At 36.9% G+C, this 21,735-nt stretch overlaps 1 protein-coding gene across 5 annotated transcripts in view; it reads right to left on the bottom strand.

The window, feature by feature from the left end:
• Nucleotides 1-21,735, bottom strand: part of NELL1 (neural EGFL like 1) — a 240,186-nt gene that overhangs the window by 145,764 nt on the left and 72,687 nt on the right. For all 5 annotated transcript variants that reach the window (XM_015863431.3, XM_085549860.1, XM_085549861.1 and 2 more), the window contains exon 12: nucleotides 19,854-19,982. In XM_015863431.3, coding sequence (XP_015718917.1) covers nucleotides 19,854-19,982 — 129 coding nt within the window. The remainder of the gene's footprint in view (nucleotides 1-19,853; nucleotides 19,983-21,735) is intronic.

The raw sequence follows: 21,735 nt of genomic DNA, 5'->3' as shown, positions 1-21,735 counted from the left end.
AATAAATAAATAAATACAAAAAAAAAAAAAAAAACAACCGAAAGAACTGGAAGGACTTCTAAAAGACCATGGATCTCTGTAGGTGGTAAAGAATAGCACTTTTAAATCCAGCTCATGAAACTTGGCATTAAGAAAAGAGTATTCTTTACTCAAAGGGAATAAAAACTCAAACAATCAAGCTTATAAACAACTCAAAGCCAAACAATTTCAATTTTACTTCTGCATTTTTTCAAGTTAGCATATAAAGTTACTCAGCTTTTAATGAAGACAGTAAATGAAGCATGAGCCACAAGACAGATGAATATTATAGAAAGCTAATGAAATTCAAACTCTAACAACAGATTCTTGCTTTCATTTCAAAATGAATTTCCTAGTTTCTCTTATCTGCTGCTTCTATTGCCATCAGTTAGAAGACTCACCTACTGACATTCACATAATCTACGTAGATTACTGATACATCATCCCTTCAGACAAGGAATGCTAGCACTCCTACAAATACACCTTCCTAGTCTTTTTTCATTGCAGGTTTTGTGTTGCCTACTTTGTTTTGTCTTGGCTTTTTTTTTTTTTCCCAGTGGGGCACCACTACAAACAGTTAAGAACAACTAATAGGGACAGCAGTTAAGTATTGCACATGGCATTCACCTAAACACTGCACGAAAAAATGTTTATTCTTCATGGCTTTATTTCCTGTTACCTTCTTCCCTCACTCTTCTCAGTTACTCAGACAATGAGTTACACAGCTTTCAAGTACATTATTCATTCACCTGCATCATCCATTGCTCAAATGCAATCCAGAGGTCTCCCACATCCCCTCAGCATTACTCCGCATTACACCAAATTATGTTGTAACTTTCAGAACGTAAGGATCTTAAACTACGCATTTAAGATCTTCAATAAGGGCATAGCTCTTAATTTAGCTTTCTCTCTCATATCAGGAAAATTGTGCATCAGTTTCTAATGAGAGCACAAACATCAATTACACCTATTGATTATAGTTATTGAGATATCTAAATCAAATATTTTTTGTTGGACTGAGAACACACCCAGGAAAAAGCTTGTCACATTTCCACTTATTTTCCCTTGCATTTAAGAATGGAAAAAATGCACACACTTTCCTAAATTATTACCCTCATTTTTATCTTTACACTGAGCTGGCCAAGAGCACTGTTTAACTGACCCTTGAGATAATTACTGCAAGTATTTACTCCTCAGAGTGTTAATAAATACAACTTGTCCCAACTTGATGCACACACACAGTCTTTCCAAGTATTAAAGTTTAGTCAAATAACAGAGGTAGGTAAGCTTGCATCCAGACTATTTTAGAGTTCATATAACTAGTACTAATTCTTGAAGATGAACCAGGTGTCTTTTTACTAGATCAAAATCTACAGCCTCAAGACAGGTACCCAAGTATCCACATATAAGTGATTAGCAGCACAGGATTCAGATTAGCAAGTAGTACGCTAGCACCCACCCTATTGGCAAGGGCTTGTCTTAAATCCCACCTGTCTTCAAAGCTTAGATGCTCTCCCTCCTTTCCATAGGGGACATCCCACATTTTCCTTAGAATATAAACAACAAGGGGGGCCAAGTCGTGTAGCTTCTTAATTCCTTCTTAAGCACTTAGAACACCCATTAAGGTCATAAGAACTTATGGATTTAAATAGAATCTTTAGAACTTGGTCCTCCCTTCATCTTTCCTTCCTGTCTCTCCAAACAGTGACAACCTTCCCTCTCCCCTCCTCTTTTTACTGGAAAAAGCAGCAGCTTCTCCTGTTTGTGCAGCAGCCCGATAAAGTATTCAGACACACTGGAAGTCCAGGTCACTCCTACACTTTAGAGGATTTACACTGCTGTTTCCCTGGTCACCATCCCAAAAATCAAAGCAAACCCATCTTCAGATGAACTCTGGAGCTGTTTTATGTTTCCTCATAGAAATATTAATCAGGAGAGAGCGAAATTTCCCCTGTAAGATTAATGGCCAGGTTATTAACTAAGGCAAGAGAAAAGCACTCACAGCTGTTATCTAGCATGAGAACTGTACACTCCCTTTATGCTGCACTCATTCTCATGCTGTAAACAGTACACTGTACAGAAGAAATTCAACTATTTTCTCCACGTGATTCAGCACATTCTGGACACAAAAAGTTTGGCACTGTGAAGTTGAAGCCAACTGTGATGTTGGCTGTGAGGAATCCTATTAATGCTAAAGATTCCTATCAGCTAGACAAAAACAGATTGCTTATCTGAGTACCCTGGGAAATCTTTCGTTGAAGTTCTTCTAAAAACTAAGACCCACATATAAAAAACAATAGAATAAGGTACAGATCATAAGAGAAGAAGAAACACATCACAACTTGCAGAGACTTCTTTGTTGGTTTGCTTTAAAGCTGCTGGTTGGGAGCACTGCTCATCCCTACAGTGATCAGCATGTATCTGCACCATTACTGCTTTGCAATAACAGCTCCAAGTACTCAGAGAAACACGTTCTTGGGATCCAGTATGTGGGGAACTGTGGCAACACAACAATACCAGGCCCTGGAAATCAGCTGCTGTTTTTGTTAGAGCACACTGAGTTCCACTGAAATGGAATTTAAGGAACCCATAGGAAACTAGGAGGTCTTTTCAGTAACTTTGCACTTTAATCTCTCTTTGCACAACTCACTTTTGTTTGTCACTGGGGGTGAGAAGGTGATGGATACATGAAACTGAGTGTGAGACACCTGTACTCATTAAATGGAAGCAAGCAACAAAATAACAGATAAGTACACAATTATTTGATCATACACTGTTATTTATCCTCATACTTACATCTCTCTATTCAGATACCATTCAATCCAAATGTGACAATTAAATATTAAAAGAATTGACCTCTATGTGCACAGGAACATGAGAACAGAACAGTGCATTTAAGCCAAAATTATGTGAACTCTTTATGTGATGTTCAAATTCATTACTTTACAGTTGCAAATATAATCACCACCTTACTATGTATCAAGGACTTCATTCTGTGATTCTGTCCTGCCAGGAGCTCATAGGAAAAATACCCTGACACATTTAAGGAACCATATTTCATCTGTACATAGATTACCACAAGCCATCTCATAAGTAGTAACGCTACCACTGTACAGACTGCTGAGCTCAACACCTGAGCTCAAAAAGACTAGAAAAACCAAGATGGGTTCCTGCAGAGAAGTCCTCCTGATTTTAACAATGCTTTTTCTTGTATCAGAAAAGTCAGCAGAACAGCCTTCAACTCTAGGTTCAGTGACCATCAGAGAACCAACACATGGAAATGATGTACTACATTGCACTTACCGGTCCTACTCTTGGCAGTTTCCTCTGTTGCATCGTGAGAACCTACACAAGACAATACATGACCCCAAGCTTATAGTATTTAGATTGAATAAAAAGATTTAATCATACCTTCTATGCTTTTCCTGACTGATTTTTCCTATTCTGTTTGCATTCACTTTTAAGTGGTATCGCAAACTTTTCTAGTTTTAATTAGAATCACTCATTCGGTACCACGAGATGCCAACTAGAATCAGATCATGACAAGTACCTTAGACAGTTTTACTCATTCTCTCACACTGTACTTGAGATTCGCTCCGAATTAACATCACTACATATCACATCATTCCCTTCAATACCTCCCTGGAGTCATCCTTTTCCATAATGTAAAAATCCTGACAAATACTGCAGACTATCTCTGGGGTGGAATTGAGTCACTGCTCCCTTCAAACAACTGGCAGCCCTTTAAAGCAGGGCAGAGAGGAAACCCTTGCTGAGATCTTAAACTAGGTATCTGGGACTCCTTCCCTTGAGGGCAAAGTATTGAAGAAGTTCTTACATGGAAGAGTTTAGTGCAACTTTCTGCTTTTCAGAGGAAGACAATTCTGCCTTCCCTTTATCATCACAACTAGTACATGTCAACAGAATTATGCTTAGTTTGAAAAAAATTTTAAAGTAAAACCTACTCCCTTAAAGATCAGAATTTTACTAAAGAAAAAACAAAAAGAGGAAGCTATTTCAGGATTTCCATTTCAAACCACGTTCCCTCATTTTTCTTTTCCTCCCACCTAAAATATTCTCTTGGCTTACATTTGGGTCATAAAACCTACTGGGAAAGAGATCTCATTCATACCTATTAATAACACCCAGAGATAAGAGATAAGGATGTGGTAAGAGACCTTGCACAACATCTTGGACATCTTGCACAAGTCCAGACAGACAACATCAGTTGCCTTCCCTTTGACGTCATCACTCCATCAAAGAAGGCCACCAGATGGATCAGGAGACACAACCTTCCCTTGGTGAAGTCATGCTGGCTGCCTCAGAACATCCTTCATATACCTTAATATATCATCTAGGAGGATCCATTCCATTATTGGTCCAATAACTAATTTTAATCCATAGGCTCTCCACCTGCTCTTGACCATTTCTCAGAGAGAGCTCCCTGGAGTTTATCCACTCCTTAACACAGAGAGCAGTTCCCCCACCCTTTCAAAACACCTTAGTGACACATCACAAGCACATCAATCCAGCTTATGTTAATAATATGCAGATTCATACACATACCCAGGCTGTTTCCTGTCAACATGATTACCAAAACATCACATTATTCCAGGAATCCAGCTAAGCAGTACACATCAGTTCAGTCCTTCTGTTGGTTAAACAACTCAAACAGAAATATATACTCAGTTTTTCAAAGAAACAAGGATTTATTTTTTTTCTTGAGATAGCCCAGCATTCATCTGATACACTCCTATGATAAGACATAAAAACGACATGGTAAAACACATTTCCCCGCTAGGGTTTAAATGCACCCCTAATCAAGAATATCAAAGAATAGCATCTAATGCTGCTGCAGTTAAATCATCCCTAACTCATTTTATGCCCTGTAGCTCTAAACTGTTTAACAGATTATAAAGTCCTTCTATCCACAGGTCAAAACACTGCCTACTGCTATATATATATTGCAGTAACACCACCAGCAACTTAGGTTAGTTGTTAGATGCTTGCTTTTCCAGTCTCAACAAAACTATTTCAGTAACACATCTTCAACTTAAATAATACTATTTTGAAGACTCTGAAGTTAAAGAAATGGCACGAAACAGGTTATCAATTCTAAAACATTTTTCAACTAATTCAAGTTCCAAGACGAGAGAGCTCAAGCCCTTTGCACTCTTAAATTACAAGGGTATAACACCCACACACCCAGCCTCAGACTTGACTGGATACCATCTCAACCTCCTTTATGTCTTTCTCCAGGGAATTACAAACCATAAGCAACATACTAACTAGCAAAATACATATTTCACTGCAAATGTATTGGTTTTCCCTCAAGATTTCTGCTTTTCTTTCAGTGTCCAACCTGGACACTTTCTGTCTGAGGCTTTCTCAGCATCACTAACTACTGAAAATCCAATATACTTACTGGTTTCATAGCGCTCAGAGATTAGAGTTGTGAAAACAAGTAAGAACTTCCCTCTTTTAGTAATAAAACCCAATAAAGAGTTATCAAGTCAATCACTTTAGAATTAATTCAAATACAGGAGAAACTACCAGGGAATTATTTATATTCAAAGGGGATTATGGCTAACACTGAAATGTTTACAAAATCAATGGCAGCCTAGCACAAAACAGATATAGCTCAGGGGAATGCACACTGATTAGATTCCCATGTAATCCAAGACACGGATCTCTTCCCTGTCTTCTTCATTAATTCATTTCAAGATTTATGAGAATTGCAAAATAGATGTAACTGAGCTTCAGTTATTCAGTTTGTGTTAACTAAGCAAAAAATAATTCTACTTACCTGAAACAGGAATTCATTTGTTTCCCAGTATTTAATGGGAGAGGATGTTCAGTCTGCTCACACATTCATCATCTGCTGCACATTAATGAATATCCAATAATGTCAATACTAACTGAGAAACAGCTGCCAGAATCTGTTAGTGCTCAGACAGGGGCAAGTATGTAGCTTCCTATACTGACACAAGTTGTCCACCTTTATGCAATCCAAGGTTTCACCACCTTTTAGGAGAGATAAGGCTGACAGTAAAGCAAACCCAGCAAGGGGCTAATTATTAAAAGCCCCATTGGTACACTGCAGCCCTTGCATTAACAAATGTCAGCTGCCATAGGAGCCAAAAAGATTTGTCTTTTTTTTTTTACCAAATGTAATATTACTGTTGAAAAGGAAAAATCACTACATGAAAATCACGCAATTGTAGTGCCAGGTTCTGAATTGATCCTCATAGCAAAGAAAGACTAGAAATTGTGCTTTACATTCTTCCACAAACCAACTGCACTTCAGATTACTGCTGACCTTTTCACAACAGCATTGATTCAGCTAGCTAGACTGGAAGCCAAAAAGTAAATAAAGTCACCTAAGGGGTAATGGGTTAAAGTAAGCTGCAGAACAGAGCAAAAGGACTGACCTTCAAAGGTCCGTGTCGGTTGTGCACCAGTAAATGGGGGAAACTTTTTATTATAATTCTAGAAGAAGTTTTTAAACAGGAAAAATAATTCATGTGTATGAATCTGGCCTCCCTAAGGCCAGTGTTTTAAGAGTCTGAATCAGCCTAAATGTCAGTTACCCAGGTACTAATATCTATCCAGCAATGACCTTCCTAATACACTTGCAGGGAAGAATTTCACAGAGAGAAAAATTACAATAACTCCTACTCCAGGTAATGGGAATGTGTTAGTAACAATTACAGGCTGCCATGGGATTCCCTATTGCCCAAATGATGCGCTATAGTCTTTGAGATGTTTCAGAAAGAAATGTAAGTCAGCTAGAAGCAAGAACTGAAGAACTGAATCAACCTGGCATAAAACAGAGCTTTCCTACCTTAAGAGTAGAATCTGGAATGCAAGGGAGTGAGGAGCAGAGAGAATGCTATTCCTGAGGTAAAAGAAAAGGCAAAAAAAGCAACAGCTTCTTCTCTTGGGTTCCATGTCTGCAATGCAAAGAGCAAGCATGTAGTCCAACTGCCTCAGGAAACTGCCTGCTCTACCCATGCTAAAAAGCCAGCCGATAATTTCAGTGACCTCATTACAAACTGGATCTCTCTTGTTCCAAAACATAGTGTCTCTGAGCTAACACCAGCTCACACACACATCTGAAGACATTCCTTTGCATTCATGTAAAGTGACCAATATGTACAGATGCATTCTCTGGTGAAAGCCTGAGGGAAAAATATGAGTCATAAGAATAGGGCTAACAAAATAATGTGTTGAAAAATAAATAAAGTGGAAAAAATGGTGGTGTGTCTTGGGGGAAAATCTTCTGAGTTCTGAAAAAATCACAAACGTCATCAATTCAACAGGAAATGAGCATCAATGCAAGTTATCTTTGTAGATGCTGCACGCATTTCTGTGCTCAACTCAATTACTTGAATCAATATCTCACGTTAAGATTCTTTTCTTCCCTAAGTTCAAAGAAGCTGATTATTAAATAGATGCAGGTGCCTTCAAAAATTGCACTGAATAGATTTTTCAAATATATCTAAATAGCCAAATCAAATTGACTTCTTATTCTATAAGATTTCTGGCAGAAAAAGGAATTACCTTTCAAGAAATTAGATATGCACATGAATATTTTATTAAATACCTTTCCTTAGCTGTCAGAAGCATTAAATAGATAAAAATGAATATTAAAAATATATATATTTTTATTGTATAAATAGTACGCTTGCTCTTCTACACCTGCTTCAGACTATTTTCTTGTACTGTCATACTGTTCCTTATCTAACACCTTCACCCAGTGAGCTCCACAACACCCCAGCAAGACAATGGATAATTTTGTTAACACCATTATCGGAGCTTCCAGACTGAAACCAAAACAGAAAAAGCTGCACAGAGGTACACCAGGAAACAGGCAGATCCTTTAGCCTTGAAAATTCTAGCTTCCTTTTCTTAGCGGGACTTTTAATCCCACAACTGGTCTACCCACAACACCTGGTAGATATCCTTCTCTGGAAGCAGCAAAGCTGCTGTACGTGTTACCTACACTATAGACCCTGGGCCCTGTAGGGTTTTTAGCTCTCCAAAAGCCACCCTCTTGACATATGTTTTTTAGACAAGGGCTTCCATACCCTCAAAGCCATTGCTTAAGAGCAGTGGAGAGACAGCTGGAGCATCAAGTTGCTGGAAAAAAATCTTACCAGTATCAGCACTTAAATCAGTTTGGTTTTTTCACTGCCGAACTTTCACCTGTACAACAGAGCTGCCCCTTCTGCACTCCCCACCTCTCCAAAAGGCAGTAATACAGAATCTAATGCCCCTCCAGTGCTCCTAATGCAAAATACAGTATAGGATAAGTGAAGAAATGCACACACATAAAAGGGGTTGGAAGGGACCTCAGAAGGTCGTCTGGTCCAGCCTCCTTTTGAAAGCAGGACTAACTTCAGACATCTGGTTACATGGGGTCCTTGTAACCCTAGGTACACAATCACTCCAAATTACAGCATCTATCCAGCCATAGCCAGAATACATTCCAGAAATAACATCCCAAATCATGCTTGTCCAGTCACCTAAAATAAATGTACTGGCCTGTTACTGGCATGTGTTTTCCAGTTAGTGCTTTAGTTGTTAAATTTTCTTGACAACTTAAATTGTGAACATCCACTAGTTTTTTAAAAGAAATGACCTTCCAGGTAGTGAAAAAACATTAGTGATAAACTCCGCAGTAATGATGTCCTTCACAGAACACGTATCATACCGAAAGGAAAGGACAGCCAAGTAACCTTATCTCGTGTTGATTGACATTTCCATTTGCTAGAACATAAATCCATGTTCTCAAAATGTATCACCCTTGCTGTTTTGTGCTATCGAAGGTAGCTGGACTTGGCTGCAGTACTTAATCCCATAGCTCCTCTCAAATGCTCATACAGTATACTGCTCACTAGAAGTATCTGTACAAGGTATATTCAATGCTTTTTTGCTCACTCTGTGTTTATCACAGTAGTAACTACATTTTCTGACAATCCCACATTCAGGAGAGAATTCAGACAGCTGATTTAGTATGCAACCCAGAAGACTTTAGATCAACTTTAATCATTAATGCTCTTTGTTATTATCAAGGGAATCTGGCCTCATGATGACATGATTTCTTATGTTTGATAAGGAAATAAAAGCAACAGTATTTGAGAGAGGAAGGACAGGATCTGATAGGAATTCCTCTCTGAAGCAGGCAGACCACTAGATGAAAACATCTGGCCTTGGAACCACTTTAAATTACAGCATCTAAGAGACTGTTGCCTGTCACAACCTTTTTCCAAATATAGGACCTCATATAAAGTCTGTGGACAAAATCTGAAAGTAAAACACATCACTGGGCTCTACATAACACAGAAAATCAATGGAAGGCAAAACTTCTATGACTCAAAGTTGCCTTACTAGTTCTCAGAACTACCTAAAACACAAGTCAAAGCAACCCTCAAAGCCTTCATAGGTTCATGAGTAAGTTGACAGTCACCTCCAGAGTAATCAAAATCTTTTTGTGCTACAAGAAAGACACTTCTGCATACATGCAGACACACACACACTCATGTCACAGATACATACTTCTGTCATTTTTGAATGAACCCATTTACACTCCAGAGTTTAAAAAAGGCAGGATCGCAGCACCTCAATTTAAACTTTAAAAGCTAGACAAGCAATTTTCAGTGATTTCTATAAAAGTACTGGCAATTTCCATTCAAATTCAAACAAAACCAGTTCATTATAAACACATACTTCTAAGCATTTTATAGTCCAGCTCAGTCAAAAGTAAACTGATAACTGTTAGGAAAGCCATTCAGACTTCTGTCTTTGCTTTGCTCCAGTTGTTTAATGCAAACACTTCCCTGGTAACAAATTGCCACTGCTTCAACTAAAGTTTCTCAGTTTTTTTCTGCTGACATCAGTAAAAAGAAATGTCACAGTTTGCACGAGGTAAGGAGCAGAACTATAATAATTTAAAGAAAGAACTCTGGTGATATCAAGTCCAAGCCTTAATGGACAAAGAGCAGCAGGAGCTCTTTCTGCACACAGTGAGGACGACTGACTTAAAAACATCACAATTTCTGGCATGAATTCCTATCCTCTTTCAGAACTGAAACATGTAATGGAAATGGTTTGCTACAAGGGTCATTACAGTGTAAAGATAATGATGCTGACCCTGCAGGAAGATAGTCACTTTTTTTTTTTCCTCCTGCCAATGAGCTCTTACAAATAATAGTCAACATCATTATCAGGCTTTTGTTTAACCCATTTATAAATGAGACCAATTTATTTTTATATATGTATTTTTTTTAATTTTTTTTTTTAAGAGAAAACCTTAAAGAAATAAAGGCAGTGAAAGGGCAGTTGATGATATAATGCACTTTGCCTCTACTCCTAACCACCCTTCATCCACAAATCTAAAAATACATAAATGCTTCCCTGTTCCGAAATCTGGAGTCCTGGAACACAAAAAGATCTTGAGTTTTCATACTGGAGGTGGAATTCAAACTACAGAGTAGAAACACTGAACTGCTTAAAGACAGATAGAGAATAAAAGAGCATTGTTTCATTCTGTATTAGAAATGATCAGCCTATTCTTGGCAAATGACAAAAGCGAAAAGACAAGTTTTTACATAAAAGATACCCAATTCTGTACAATGCAAGTCAGGAGAATTCACCTCTAACATACAAAAGCATTTGCTGAAGTCGAAGTGGTTTTCCCATGCCCCTCCATACAGACAAATGTCTGATCAGCCTCAGAACTGCAATGAAAAACCCATTCAGAGGGAGTGAGATTTCCTTTAATAGCAATGATTGTAACGTATTCAAATGCAAGTTGCTAACAGAAGAACTGACAGTTGCAAGGTTGAATTCCTTTGGAACCATAATTATTTATGACACTTTATTACAACAACTGTAAAGCATATGGTTACCTTATTAGAAGTTAAAATTCATTTTCATATAAATCTCAGCATGACATTACACCAAAAGAATTGAAGTTACTCCAGAGGATGGCAAGTAATTTCATCTATACCGCTTCCAGAGCTCAGTAGTTGGAATATGAATTTAAACTAATTTACTTGTAAGTATAAAAGCAGTTCTGATAACATAAATAATCCATCTAGAGTCACATAGAGCATTTCCAACAAGCTCCAGGATTCACTTAATATAAAAAATATCTATCTGAAAACTTTCATCCACTAGCAAGCGTGTCATCCCCAGCTTTCCATCTAGGTAATTACTTTCAGGAAGGAGGTCTGTTTTATTTTTAATTCTATCTCCTCCACTAGCAAGTCATAGTACAATAAAATTTCAGTCTCATTTATTGAAGCCCATAAACAAAACGCAAATGCATTATTGGGGTTTTATTAACAAGAGAAGAAACTTTTGCTGATAAACAAACATGTGGAATTTTGAAGCTGGCACTGCCAAGTAATTTAAGTCTTGAAAAGTAGGTTAATAGGCACCTTTTAAAGATGATATGAACTTAAAGAAAAATGATAATGTGTATTTTTTAAATGGTACCAAGTCACATGTTCATGAAATGGGGATAGATGGGAAGGAGCTCTTTCTGGACATCCCTCCTCACAGAGTTTCTTGTGAACCTACAACACCAGTGAGCCCTTTTCATTTATCTCAGTTTATCTTTTCCTTCTCTATATCCTATATGACATCTATGTGCTTATTGGTCATACACATTTCAAACACAGAAAATTTCAGTGCATTTGCAATAAACACAATTCTTTTCCTACCAACAGCTGTCTCATTTTCTTAACGCTTGGTAATTTTGCTAAGTATCCAGAGCATGCAGTTAAGAGTATATGTACATCAATGCAGTACAGAATATAAGTTTACTATGACATGCAGTGGATAAAAACTGCAGGAAAAAGTGATACATTGTGAGAAGGGTTGTTGGTTTTGTTTTTTTTAGTAGAGAACAAACAAAAGTATAATCATCAAAAGCTGATGCAGAAGTTTCAATGGAAACCATCCAAAACCACAGTCATCTATCACTGCCACATGGAATCTTTATATTACTACATAATGTTAATGGCACCTCCCAGTTAACAATTCAGTGAAATTAAGACAGCTGCAATAAAAACTCTAAAACTGGTGCTGAAGAAGGAACACTGCACAATATATTAATTTACTTCATCCAGCAATAAATGCATCAGCTAAGGGTTGCCAGTTGACTTGTACTTTAAAGACCACATGCAAGAATGGGTCTATTTCTTAGTCTGTTTAAGCTGCTTGGAAAAAAGGTCTGTACACTAAATAGTCATCTACAAAGAAGATGTAAATGATCAAAGGTAAGAGGTAACCTTAACTGAAATCTCTCATATTAAGAGCAGTAAAAGAAGTCACTGTGTGGTGAAATATTTTCTTCTTTCTGACATTATAGCAACAGGGTTTTTTTTATTTTCATTATAAGTAAAATAAAATAATATCATAGGGCTACATTTTCCTGACTTCCATAAGGATGAGTTTTAAAAAAAAGCATGTCTTTTTCCTCTACATTTTGCTTTTCTTTCTGTTCTGCTTTCACAGAACAGGTGTTTTCCAGCCAAACCTATATGAATATAAATATCTTCAGAGTGTAATTTTTCAATACATTTATCTAAGGCCAGCAGTGATGAGATCAGTGACAGAAGCCTGAGGACTATAAAAAATGACTGACCATGAGATGAGTGACCATGAAATGGTAGAGCTCTCAATTCTTGGTGGAGCCAGAAAAGGGAGCAGCAAAACTGCTACCATGGATATCTGGAGGGTGGACTATGAATTGTTCAGAAGACTAGTAGGGGGAGTCCCCTGGGATTCAGTCTTAGAGAATAAAGGGTTCCAAGACAGTCGGTTCCTCTTCAAGAAGGAAATCTTAAAGTCGGAGGAGCAGGCTGTTCCCCTGAGCCACAAAACAAGCTAGGCTGCCCAGGGAGGCGGTGGAGTCAACAACCTTGGAGGTGTTTAAGGAACATTTGGACACTGTGTTGAGGGACATGGCTTAGTGAGAACTATTGGTGATGGATGGATGGTTGGACTGGATGACCTTGTGGGTCTTTTCCAGCCTTGGTGATTCCATGATTAGGTGATTCTATGATGTGTCTCTCTTATATTGACTTCAATCTTAACAGGATTGTACATAGATATGAACATAAAGGCAACAATGATAAGAATAATGGAATTATAGCAACACATTCTTCATTTTGCAAGACAAATTAATTCCACAAAAATAGAATACTCTCATTTTGATGTGACTGAAGCATAGAATAAGAAAGGTCATCTTCAGTTTAGGTTGTTACAAACTCTAGGAACAGCCATACTTCATCAGTCAATACCAGTCATTTTTTGCCATGTTGACTTCAACTGTCTTAAAAGTGGTCATATCCCCTTGAAAAGAGTTATTTGCAAGTGAGTTAGTACAACTAAGACCAGACTGATCTTTACTGGATATATTTTGTGATTGGGATTGTCTTACTTCATGTGATAAATTCTGAAAGATTTAGAAGCCCCAGGAATACTTTCTGCTCTCATTCACAGATGTAAATCTAGAATAGTAAATTAAATTCAGACATTCACTCATGTTTTTGAGAGTCTACTGACTCCAAAGCTTTTATGCTCAGCCATAAAATTGAAATACAGCCTTTCTCAATGTTGTGGTAGACATCAGAGACAGACCTTACAGTAATTTTGCCTCTGCTGGGGAAGAATCCCTGCCTGTTTAATACCACGGAGGAACTTTTGTTCCGGCTGTGGTATAAAACCCCAAACACCTGACCTATATCAACCATTTAAAGTCTGAAGAGAGAGCTTTATGCCATCCAGTTTTGGGTCTCAAGTATGACTCTCAAATTTGCCTGCCAGTTTCCATCTTTTTCACTTTACAAGCCACAAACCTACACAGATTTAATTTATAGAATTCTAACAAATTATGATATTACAAAATAGTAAGTTATTTCAACTTCTTTCATATCTTCAGCTGAATGAACTTCAGGCAAGACTGGGAGTTCTATTAGTATGACCTGAAATGAGAAAAAGATCTCACAGCCCCAGTAATATGTAATGGGCACTGCTACTAACACTGCAATTGCTAACATTAACATAGATAAGAATGAATACAAATAAAGAGCTTCTTATTTCTGATTATAGGAAGTATATCCAAATGAGCGATAGTTTGCTAAAACACTCTTACATGGAAATGTTAACAAACTAACCTCAGGACATTTAGACTGCTTCATGAAATTATCTTATTGAATACATAAAGGCAGTTTTCTAAGCCAATAATTCCAGGCCATAATTTGAAAGATTTTCTAAGCCAAATGGGTAGGAATCTTGTCCATTATAAATCTCTTGTCCAATAGTAATGCACTGTTGAAAATCAAAAGTCATTGAGTTAACGTGATGCTGAGTTCAGCCAACAAGAATGAAGGGGGACACAGAAGTTTCTCATTAAGCCTGTAACTTAGCTCTGCCTTTTTACAGAAAGGAAAAAGACAGGAGTGAAAGACTAGTAATTTGGAAATGCCACTGTATGCAGTGAGTCACACTGCACTAATCAACTTAAGAATAACAAAAGATTAATTACATGTTAAGTGTATGTTAATTTTTTTTATTTATACCTAACCTTATAATTATGAACTCATATATAGAAGAACACACTAATCAAGAAAGATGTGATATGCAGTCAGAATGTAGCATCTGCTTAAGTACAGACAATCTTCAATTTTCAGAATTAAATATTTAATGATTCACTGCACAGGTAGACAAGTGATCTAAAAAGGTAATAGAAGCTCCAAGTTAAAAAACAAAGCATGGATTTCTTGTAAGATTGAGGTTTTTTTTGTTTTGTTGTGGTTTTCTTCTCCCTCCCCCCAAAAAATAACACATATCTCTATCTTATCATTTCTTTCATATACATATATAACATAGAATCACAGAATGGCCTGGGTTGAAAAAGACCACAATGCTCATCTCATTTCAACCTCCCTGTTATGTGCAGGGTCACCAACCACCAACATCCAGCCTGGCCTTGAATGCCTCCAGGGATGGGGCATCCACAGCATCCTTGGGCAACCTGTTCCAGTGCATCACCACCCTCTGAGTGAAGAACTTTCTCCTAATATCTAATCTAAAACTCCCAACATACATATATACATAATATATGAAAATCGGTACGAAATACACACATATGTTTCCTAATTACTGATCTCAAAATTATTCTGGAGGAGATGGAATATTATGGATTAACTTGAACTCGCGCCAAAAAAGTTTGCATACAGCCTATTTCTATGGGTGTGCTTTATCACTACACTGAGCAATAACTATAACGGTACTATTTAGCTTACTGTAAAAGGAGAAACAACCTATAAGAAAAATAACATTGCATCATTCTCTATAGATTCTGCCAATAATTGTTAGAACACACCAGATTGGTGAAGATAAATTAACACAATAAAAGTAGAAACTATCAGTCCAGTGATACTCCTAGGAAGTTTTGTTGCCACTCAAGTAAGCTGAATAAGATTTTCTTGATGAATATTATCAAAATTATTCATCTTAATGTCATGTCCCCAAAACCTGTTAATCCAACAAGATGGTTGTAACTACAAACTGAGCAGGTTTTCTGCAAAGCACTTAGTCTTCAGATAATATTTCACAGCTTATGTGACATTTTTGAAAAGAGCAATAATGTGCAATAATTTCATAATGACAAATTAAGATAAAATGTTCCAGACAGAGGAGAGCAATGAGTGACTAAGTCTGAAGTTTCCCTCTGAATTAAAGTCACGAGGGATCCTAGCGAATGCTATCAGGACAAAAAATACAATAGTTCACACAAACTTTAAGGCGTTTATCTTGCTAACTCCTTATGCTGAAGTAACATCAGTGCAGTGACCATAAAAGAGCATATAAGAAAACTAACAATGCTGCTTGAATTAATCTCACAGAAATATATTCTTCAAAGATCTATGGTCACTAGCAGCTTAACCAGTAAAGAAAAAGGGGGATGGGGGGGAAGCAGTACCAGACATTCTCAACAGTACATCTGGCCTTAAAATTTTTTGGCATTTTTTAAGGGAAAGCAGCCTCATCCAAGATTTCTGTCCTCATCACCACCTAAAAGGCTGCTTCTGACACAGAAGTTTTCTTTATGTTCTTGTAAAATAGCTTTATATTCATCACACCAACAACTGGAAGATACCCTAGAGAGCGTGTCATCCTACTACAGCATACAGGGAAATAAAATGCTACAACATAATACTGAGAGTATTCATCTTATAGGTTCACTTGAGTCAATGGATCCTTTTCTACATTATATCCATTATGACAAGAATGATCTGGGGTGTCACTGGTGAAACTAGAAAGGAAAAAATACCGCTTTGTAGCATGACAGGACTTCTTGTGGCTACAGTATCACTTATACTAGATGCCTCCTGGGGTATGATTAGCTCTGCATGAAGCAAAGAATATTAATACTAATTTTGTTTGATGCACTCTTGTCAGCAAGAATAGACATGCATTTATCCTAACAGGGAGATTCAGCCCACTTAAGATTTAAGCAGCTCTAACAATGAATCAGAATCCAACCACAATTAGGTAATAATCACTTTTGTACCAGCATAACTTTGCAGGAAGAAAAAGGCTGTCAGAATATCAAGCTAGAAAGTAGTACATAACAAAACTGAAACAGGGAGGGAGAAAAGAAGTGTTTCTTGCTTTTTCTCTTCACTGGGAAACACATAGCAGAATCTCATCAAGTTCTCTTTAGAAGACACAGCTCTTTGTTTTTTAGCATCTAGAAGACAAGGATAGTTGTGCTAGTCACAAGCATAATTTTAATTGATTTGGCTTCATTTTCCTCATTTCATCTCTGACTCTTCATTTGCCAACACTTTCCCTTCTCTTTTCACTTTCTGGACAGTCCTGTTGATATTTGTGTAGTAGTCCCAGACTGTGAAGCAGTCTGGCTTTTCAAAAGTCTATTTGCTCATCTCCTCTACATCATTTATCATGTCAGGAAGAATCAATGTGACAGAGATTCAAATGGTGTGCCAAGAAGTCATAGCTGCATGTCATATCAGTTAGAGACTCTGGTTATCTGTGCAGTTACTGGAATTTATCCATGTGACTGAAGTAAAACACTGGTCTAACACTTGTGCTTAAGTATCTCATCTGTGGTTAAACCTCAGCCAAACTGGTCAGACATATTTCTATATATTGTTCTGCAAATGGCAAATGCTTTAATTACATCTCGGACGTACAAAACATGCAAACAGACCAAAAAAAAAACAAAAACACACTTTTCTGTTTTTAAATATATGTCTATAAAAGCAGATCTCTGCTTTCTGCTTTCATTCTCTACAAGCTTCATGCATTCATTTTTAGAAATGATCTCCCTTAAAAACACATTATTTCTAATAGTGAATAACTTTATCTGTACATTCTGACACAAAGAGCTGGTAACTGCTTTAAGAGTAGTCACTAGGAATGGACTATAAGAGCTTCTCAGGGTTATTTTTGTAATTTGTTTTACAAATAAATAAACAAAAGCAAAGCTATCTCAAATGCAATTTGTCAGATACCTTGCAAGATCAAAATGATGCCCATAAGGTTCATCAATACACCAGAATAAAACTTAAGAGTAAGCAGGAACAACTGTAAATTAACACCATGCATTAGAGCTCATGCACACAAGTGTTCCAAGTTACAATGGCAGAAACAAGAAATCTGGAAAATATCAAGATCCAAAGCACTCTGAACTCAAGTGCCGCTACAGGAAGGCGTCTTAAGTACAAACTAGTTTAAACTCACTGTCTCGAAACTGTAATCTCACGTGCCTTTTAACTTTAAGTGCTTAAGAATGATGAAGGCAAAACCAGAACTACAGAAGATATCCTTGCTTCCACAAATATTTTGCATGGGTTTTACTTCTTGTTCGGGTGTTTCATGCATTCAGTTCTTACACGGTACACACAGAAATCCACTACTCCACTACACCAACAGATTCTGTCTTCAGATGCACATCTATGATCTCACTGATTTAAATAACAGTTTTACCAAGTCTTCAAGAACGTTTTACAGCCAACTGTATGTAATTTCTTCCCAAAGCTCATTTTTCACCTAACCACTAACACTCCTAATGTACTGTCGACATCACCAAACTTACTTGACTCAAGGTTTTTAAACTTCTGCCATAGGGAAAAAAAGGAAAATAGACCATCTGCTGCTAGATTAATAAGAGCACTGGACATTGCTCGTACTTAAAAAGGAAAAAAACAACAAGTACTCAGTTTCTCATTGTGGCTGACAAGGAGCCTTGAAATTGTCTGTTGTTTTCTGCACAGAACTTGTAGTACTCTCATATAGCAGCTCTCATACTTTTTGTAGGAAAAAAAATATATGACAAATGGTCTCTCTGCTCCCTGCCTTCCAAAATAAATCTATCAATTGTTTTCACAGTTGTTGAAAGCACGTGTACAGGAGCATTCAAACTTCTCTTTGCAGATATATAATTGGAATAATACAAGTGTATAGTTGTAATTACAGGGTAAATAGACGGAGAGTATTCTAAGCAAAGACTCACCAGTGCTGAGGCAAAATGAATGCACACCACAAAAACTCCTCACAGGAGAAATCTCCAGAAAGAAATGCTACCTTAATGGTGGTCAGCCTTTAAATGGTCAAGCTCTACCCCCTTCCAGGAGCACAACTGAATTACCTTCACCTGTGCTCCCACAGCTGACTCATCACTTGCCTAAGATGGTCAATCAGAGGTTCAGGCTGTGATCAACAGTTTCACTTACAGCAGAGAACTGAATAAATGCCACAAGATTTCTAAAAACAAGTTACCAAATAGCTTTGGTAGACTGTTTAATAGACTGTTTAAAGCAGTCCTGTTCACTTAAGTACTTTTTATTAGTAGGATTATTTAAACCCAGTCCACGCACACCTCTTATCCTTTCATCCTGTCTTCCAATTCTTCATGTACTTTAAAAGCTCATCAGAAGATGCCCATCCCATCACTAGTATCACTAGATGAAAAACCTAGGGAAATATTTTGTTTTACATAGTTCTGATACTTCCTATGATGGCCAAAAGATTAAATACTGTAGATTAACATACAAGAGCACTAAAAAAAGCCTTCTAGGCAAAAGCAGGAAGAAATGCACTGCAAGTTGATTCATCAATTCATTTTCTAGTATGTAGATCATTGCTAAAAATAATGGCAAGCAACGGAAAATGCAGAGGAACAAAAAGGAGAATAACGTCCCACTGCATCCTTCCCTGTGATGGAATAATACACCAACAGAAGTAGTTCAGCTACAGTCCTCTCAGAAACAGCAATCATCTGTATCATAGGAAGACCATTTCAGACCAGTAGCTGGTCCACAGAAGTACACCCGGAAATACAACAGATCACCATTTCTGTGTTCAAGTCTCCATATCCCTTCTTCATGATAACTTTTCTCATGATTGCCAGCGGAATACATAATACTTCGTAAGTTTAATACATCTTATATAGATGTTACTCTCTAGAAAACATTTTACAGGGTAGGTTATAGCATTTGAAAAGTGGTGTTTTGGAAGCTGTCATGACAACATGACCATAGCATGCCAAAACAAGAATGCACCAATGAAGGAGAACAACAAATACTCTGAATAGTCCAGCACTAATTCCTCCTTTTTTGATCATCTCAAAATCACACATTCTAAACGGACCCATTTTGAAAAGTGACATTCACTATCACAAAATTCAACTTTGCAATGGAATTAATTCTTCCACCATTTGTTTAATACTGTTTTTCTGACTATGTTATTAAGGGAGCAGATCTTTCAATTTATTTTTTTTTTTTTACCTTCACAATATGCGGAGTCCCCCTGGACAGAGAGATAACCATTCTTGCATTCACAAGTAGCCTTTGTGTTCCAGTTTTTACACTCTGAATTTTCACCGCATCTGTGACCTTCTGCACAGAAGTTATGGCCTGAAATACAAGGAACATGCAAATAGATATTAAAACATGCTTATTTCAGGTATTAAGGTTTAATATTTACATTCACTATATTAATCTCTTGAAAGCTTCAGCAAGCTATATGTTAGAAATTCACTCTATAATCAAATTTGGTACATGCAGGCTTTTTTGAGTCCTTGATCATTGTGTACTCAAGTAAAACCTTTATTTTCTCTCTGAACATGTAGTTGCCTGGCTGGCTTTGGTAAGGAAAAAAGACAACTTCAGACGATAAAAAATTATGGCAATACATTAGTTTCTTACAGACTCTATGCACTTTATATACTTTTTTAACTGGCACCAAAATAATAATAATAATAATAATAATAATAATAATAATAATAATAATAATAATAATAATAATAATAATAATAATAATAATAAATACTTTGAGCCAGCACACAGTATTAATGTGTTTAATTGTCATTTGTAGATATAGCAACTAAGAGCCTATATAACATATCAGTGTGTTACACTAGTCACTATAAAATACTGCATTTCAATTTAGCGCAGATTACTACGACTGTGCTGGGACTTGAGTGACATAGCTGATCAACTTCAGGCAATGATAAACCAAGATAAAAAATGCACACAACTTTTTCCTTGAATCCCAACCTTTAAAAACAGATATCATTTTTCTCTATGTGTTTTCATTACAATAGCCCTTACATCACTTTCTGCACCAAAAAAAAAAACAAAAGAAAAATGATACTAGGCTCTCTTTAACTCAGTCTTTAATCGCATGATCATTTCTTGGCAACTTTAATACTTGTAAGTAGCCAACAGGATGATCTACTGGTAAATTTTCATCACAAGTTTTAAGTCTCAGATCAACCATTCATTTCTAACAGGAATTTCTCCCAATAACAATTCCCTGTGTTGTATTCTTAAGAATCATTCACTATTCATTTACCACCTCTGCAATTCAACAGAACATACGATTTATCTAATTATCCATCCAGGATCCGCAGATGTACCTTTATTTAGTTACTTTTAAAGCCACTCTAGAAAATCTGGTCTTGCATTAATTCCCTTATTATGGTCTGTATTAGAGATTAACAGTCTCAGTTTCTAGCCTGATTGTCCATTCAGAATGAGACTCTCTTGTTTTCAAGCTTCAAAACATAAATGAGCACACACGAGGAAGAAAGTAATGCTCCAGTTCTACGAATAAATTGTGTGAATATAGGCTCTAAGAAACTTTCTGCTGTTCTTCTCACACTAGGAATATATGATAATGGAACCTACTTTTCTAGATTGTGTTAGCTTTTAGTACTATAAAAGACCTATGAAACACCATTTCCTTTTTAAAGGTCTTCTGCCTTTTAGAAGTGTTAACCAAAAGAGGCTCAACCCAAGGCATTTCAAAAAAATTTGTTCTACACCTCCATAAGCAGAAAGCAGCAAACCTTTTCTTTTAAGAGCACGTGTGGTGCTGTATGCTTTCAAGCTTTTACAAAACACATGTCATTTAAGGTTAACTAGCAGGAAAATGTGCATGACGGTATAGAATTGTAAGGGATCGCTCTGCCTCTGTCAGAGTACACATACCACTGAATCAGAGGTTCTTGCAAGTGCTTTTTTCCCCCCACTATGAAGACTCACATCTAACACTTCAAAAGAACTAACAGGCAGGAAGCAGTTTTGTATTTCTTAGACCTTGGTCTGCATTCTCTCCAGTGAAGGTTGTGAAGGCAAAGAAGGAACAAAATGCTATCTATTACTG

The sequence above is a fragment of the Coturnix japonica genome, chromosome 5, assembly GCF_054131305.1.
Source record: "Coturnix japonica strain WE chromosome 5, WE-NBRP24, whole genome shotgun sequence".
NCBI lineage: Eukaryota > Metazoa > Chordata > Aves > Galliformes > Phasianidae > Coturnix > Coturnix japonica.
The sequence above is the reverse complement of the archived record's forward strand: the minus strand, read 5'-3'. Positions and strand labels throughout refer to the sequence as shown.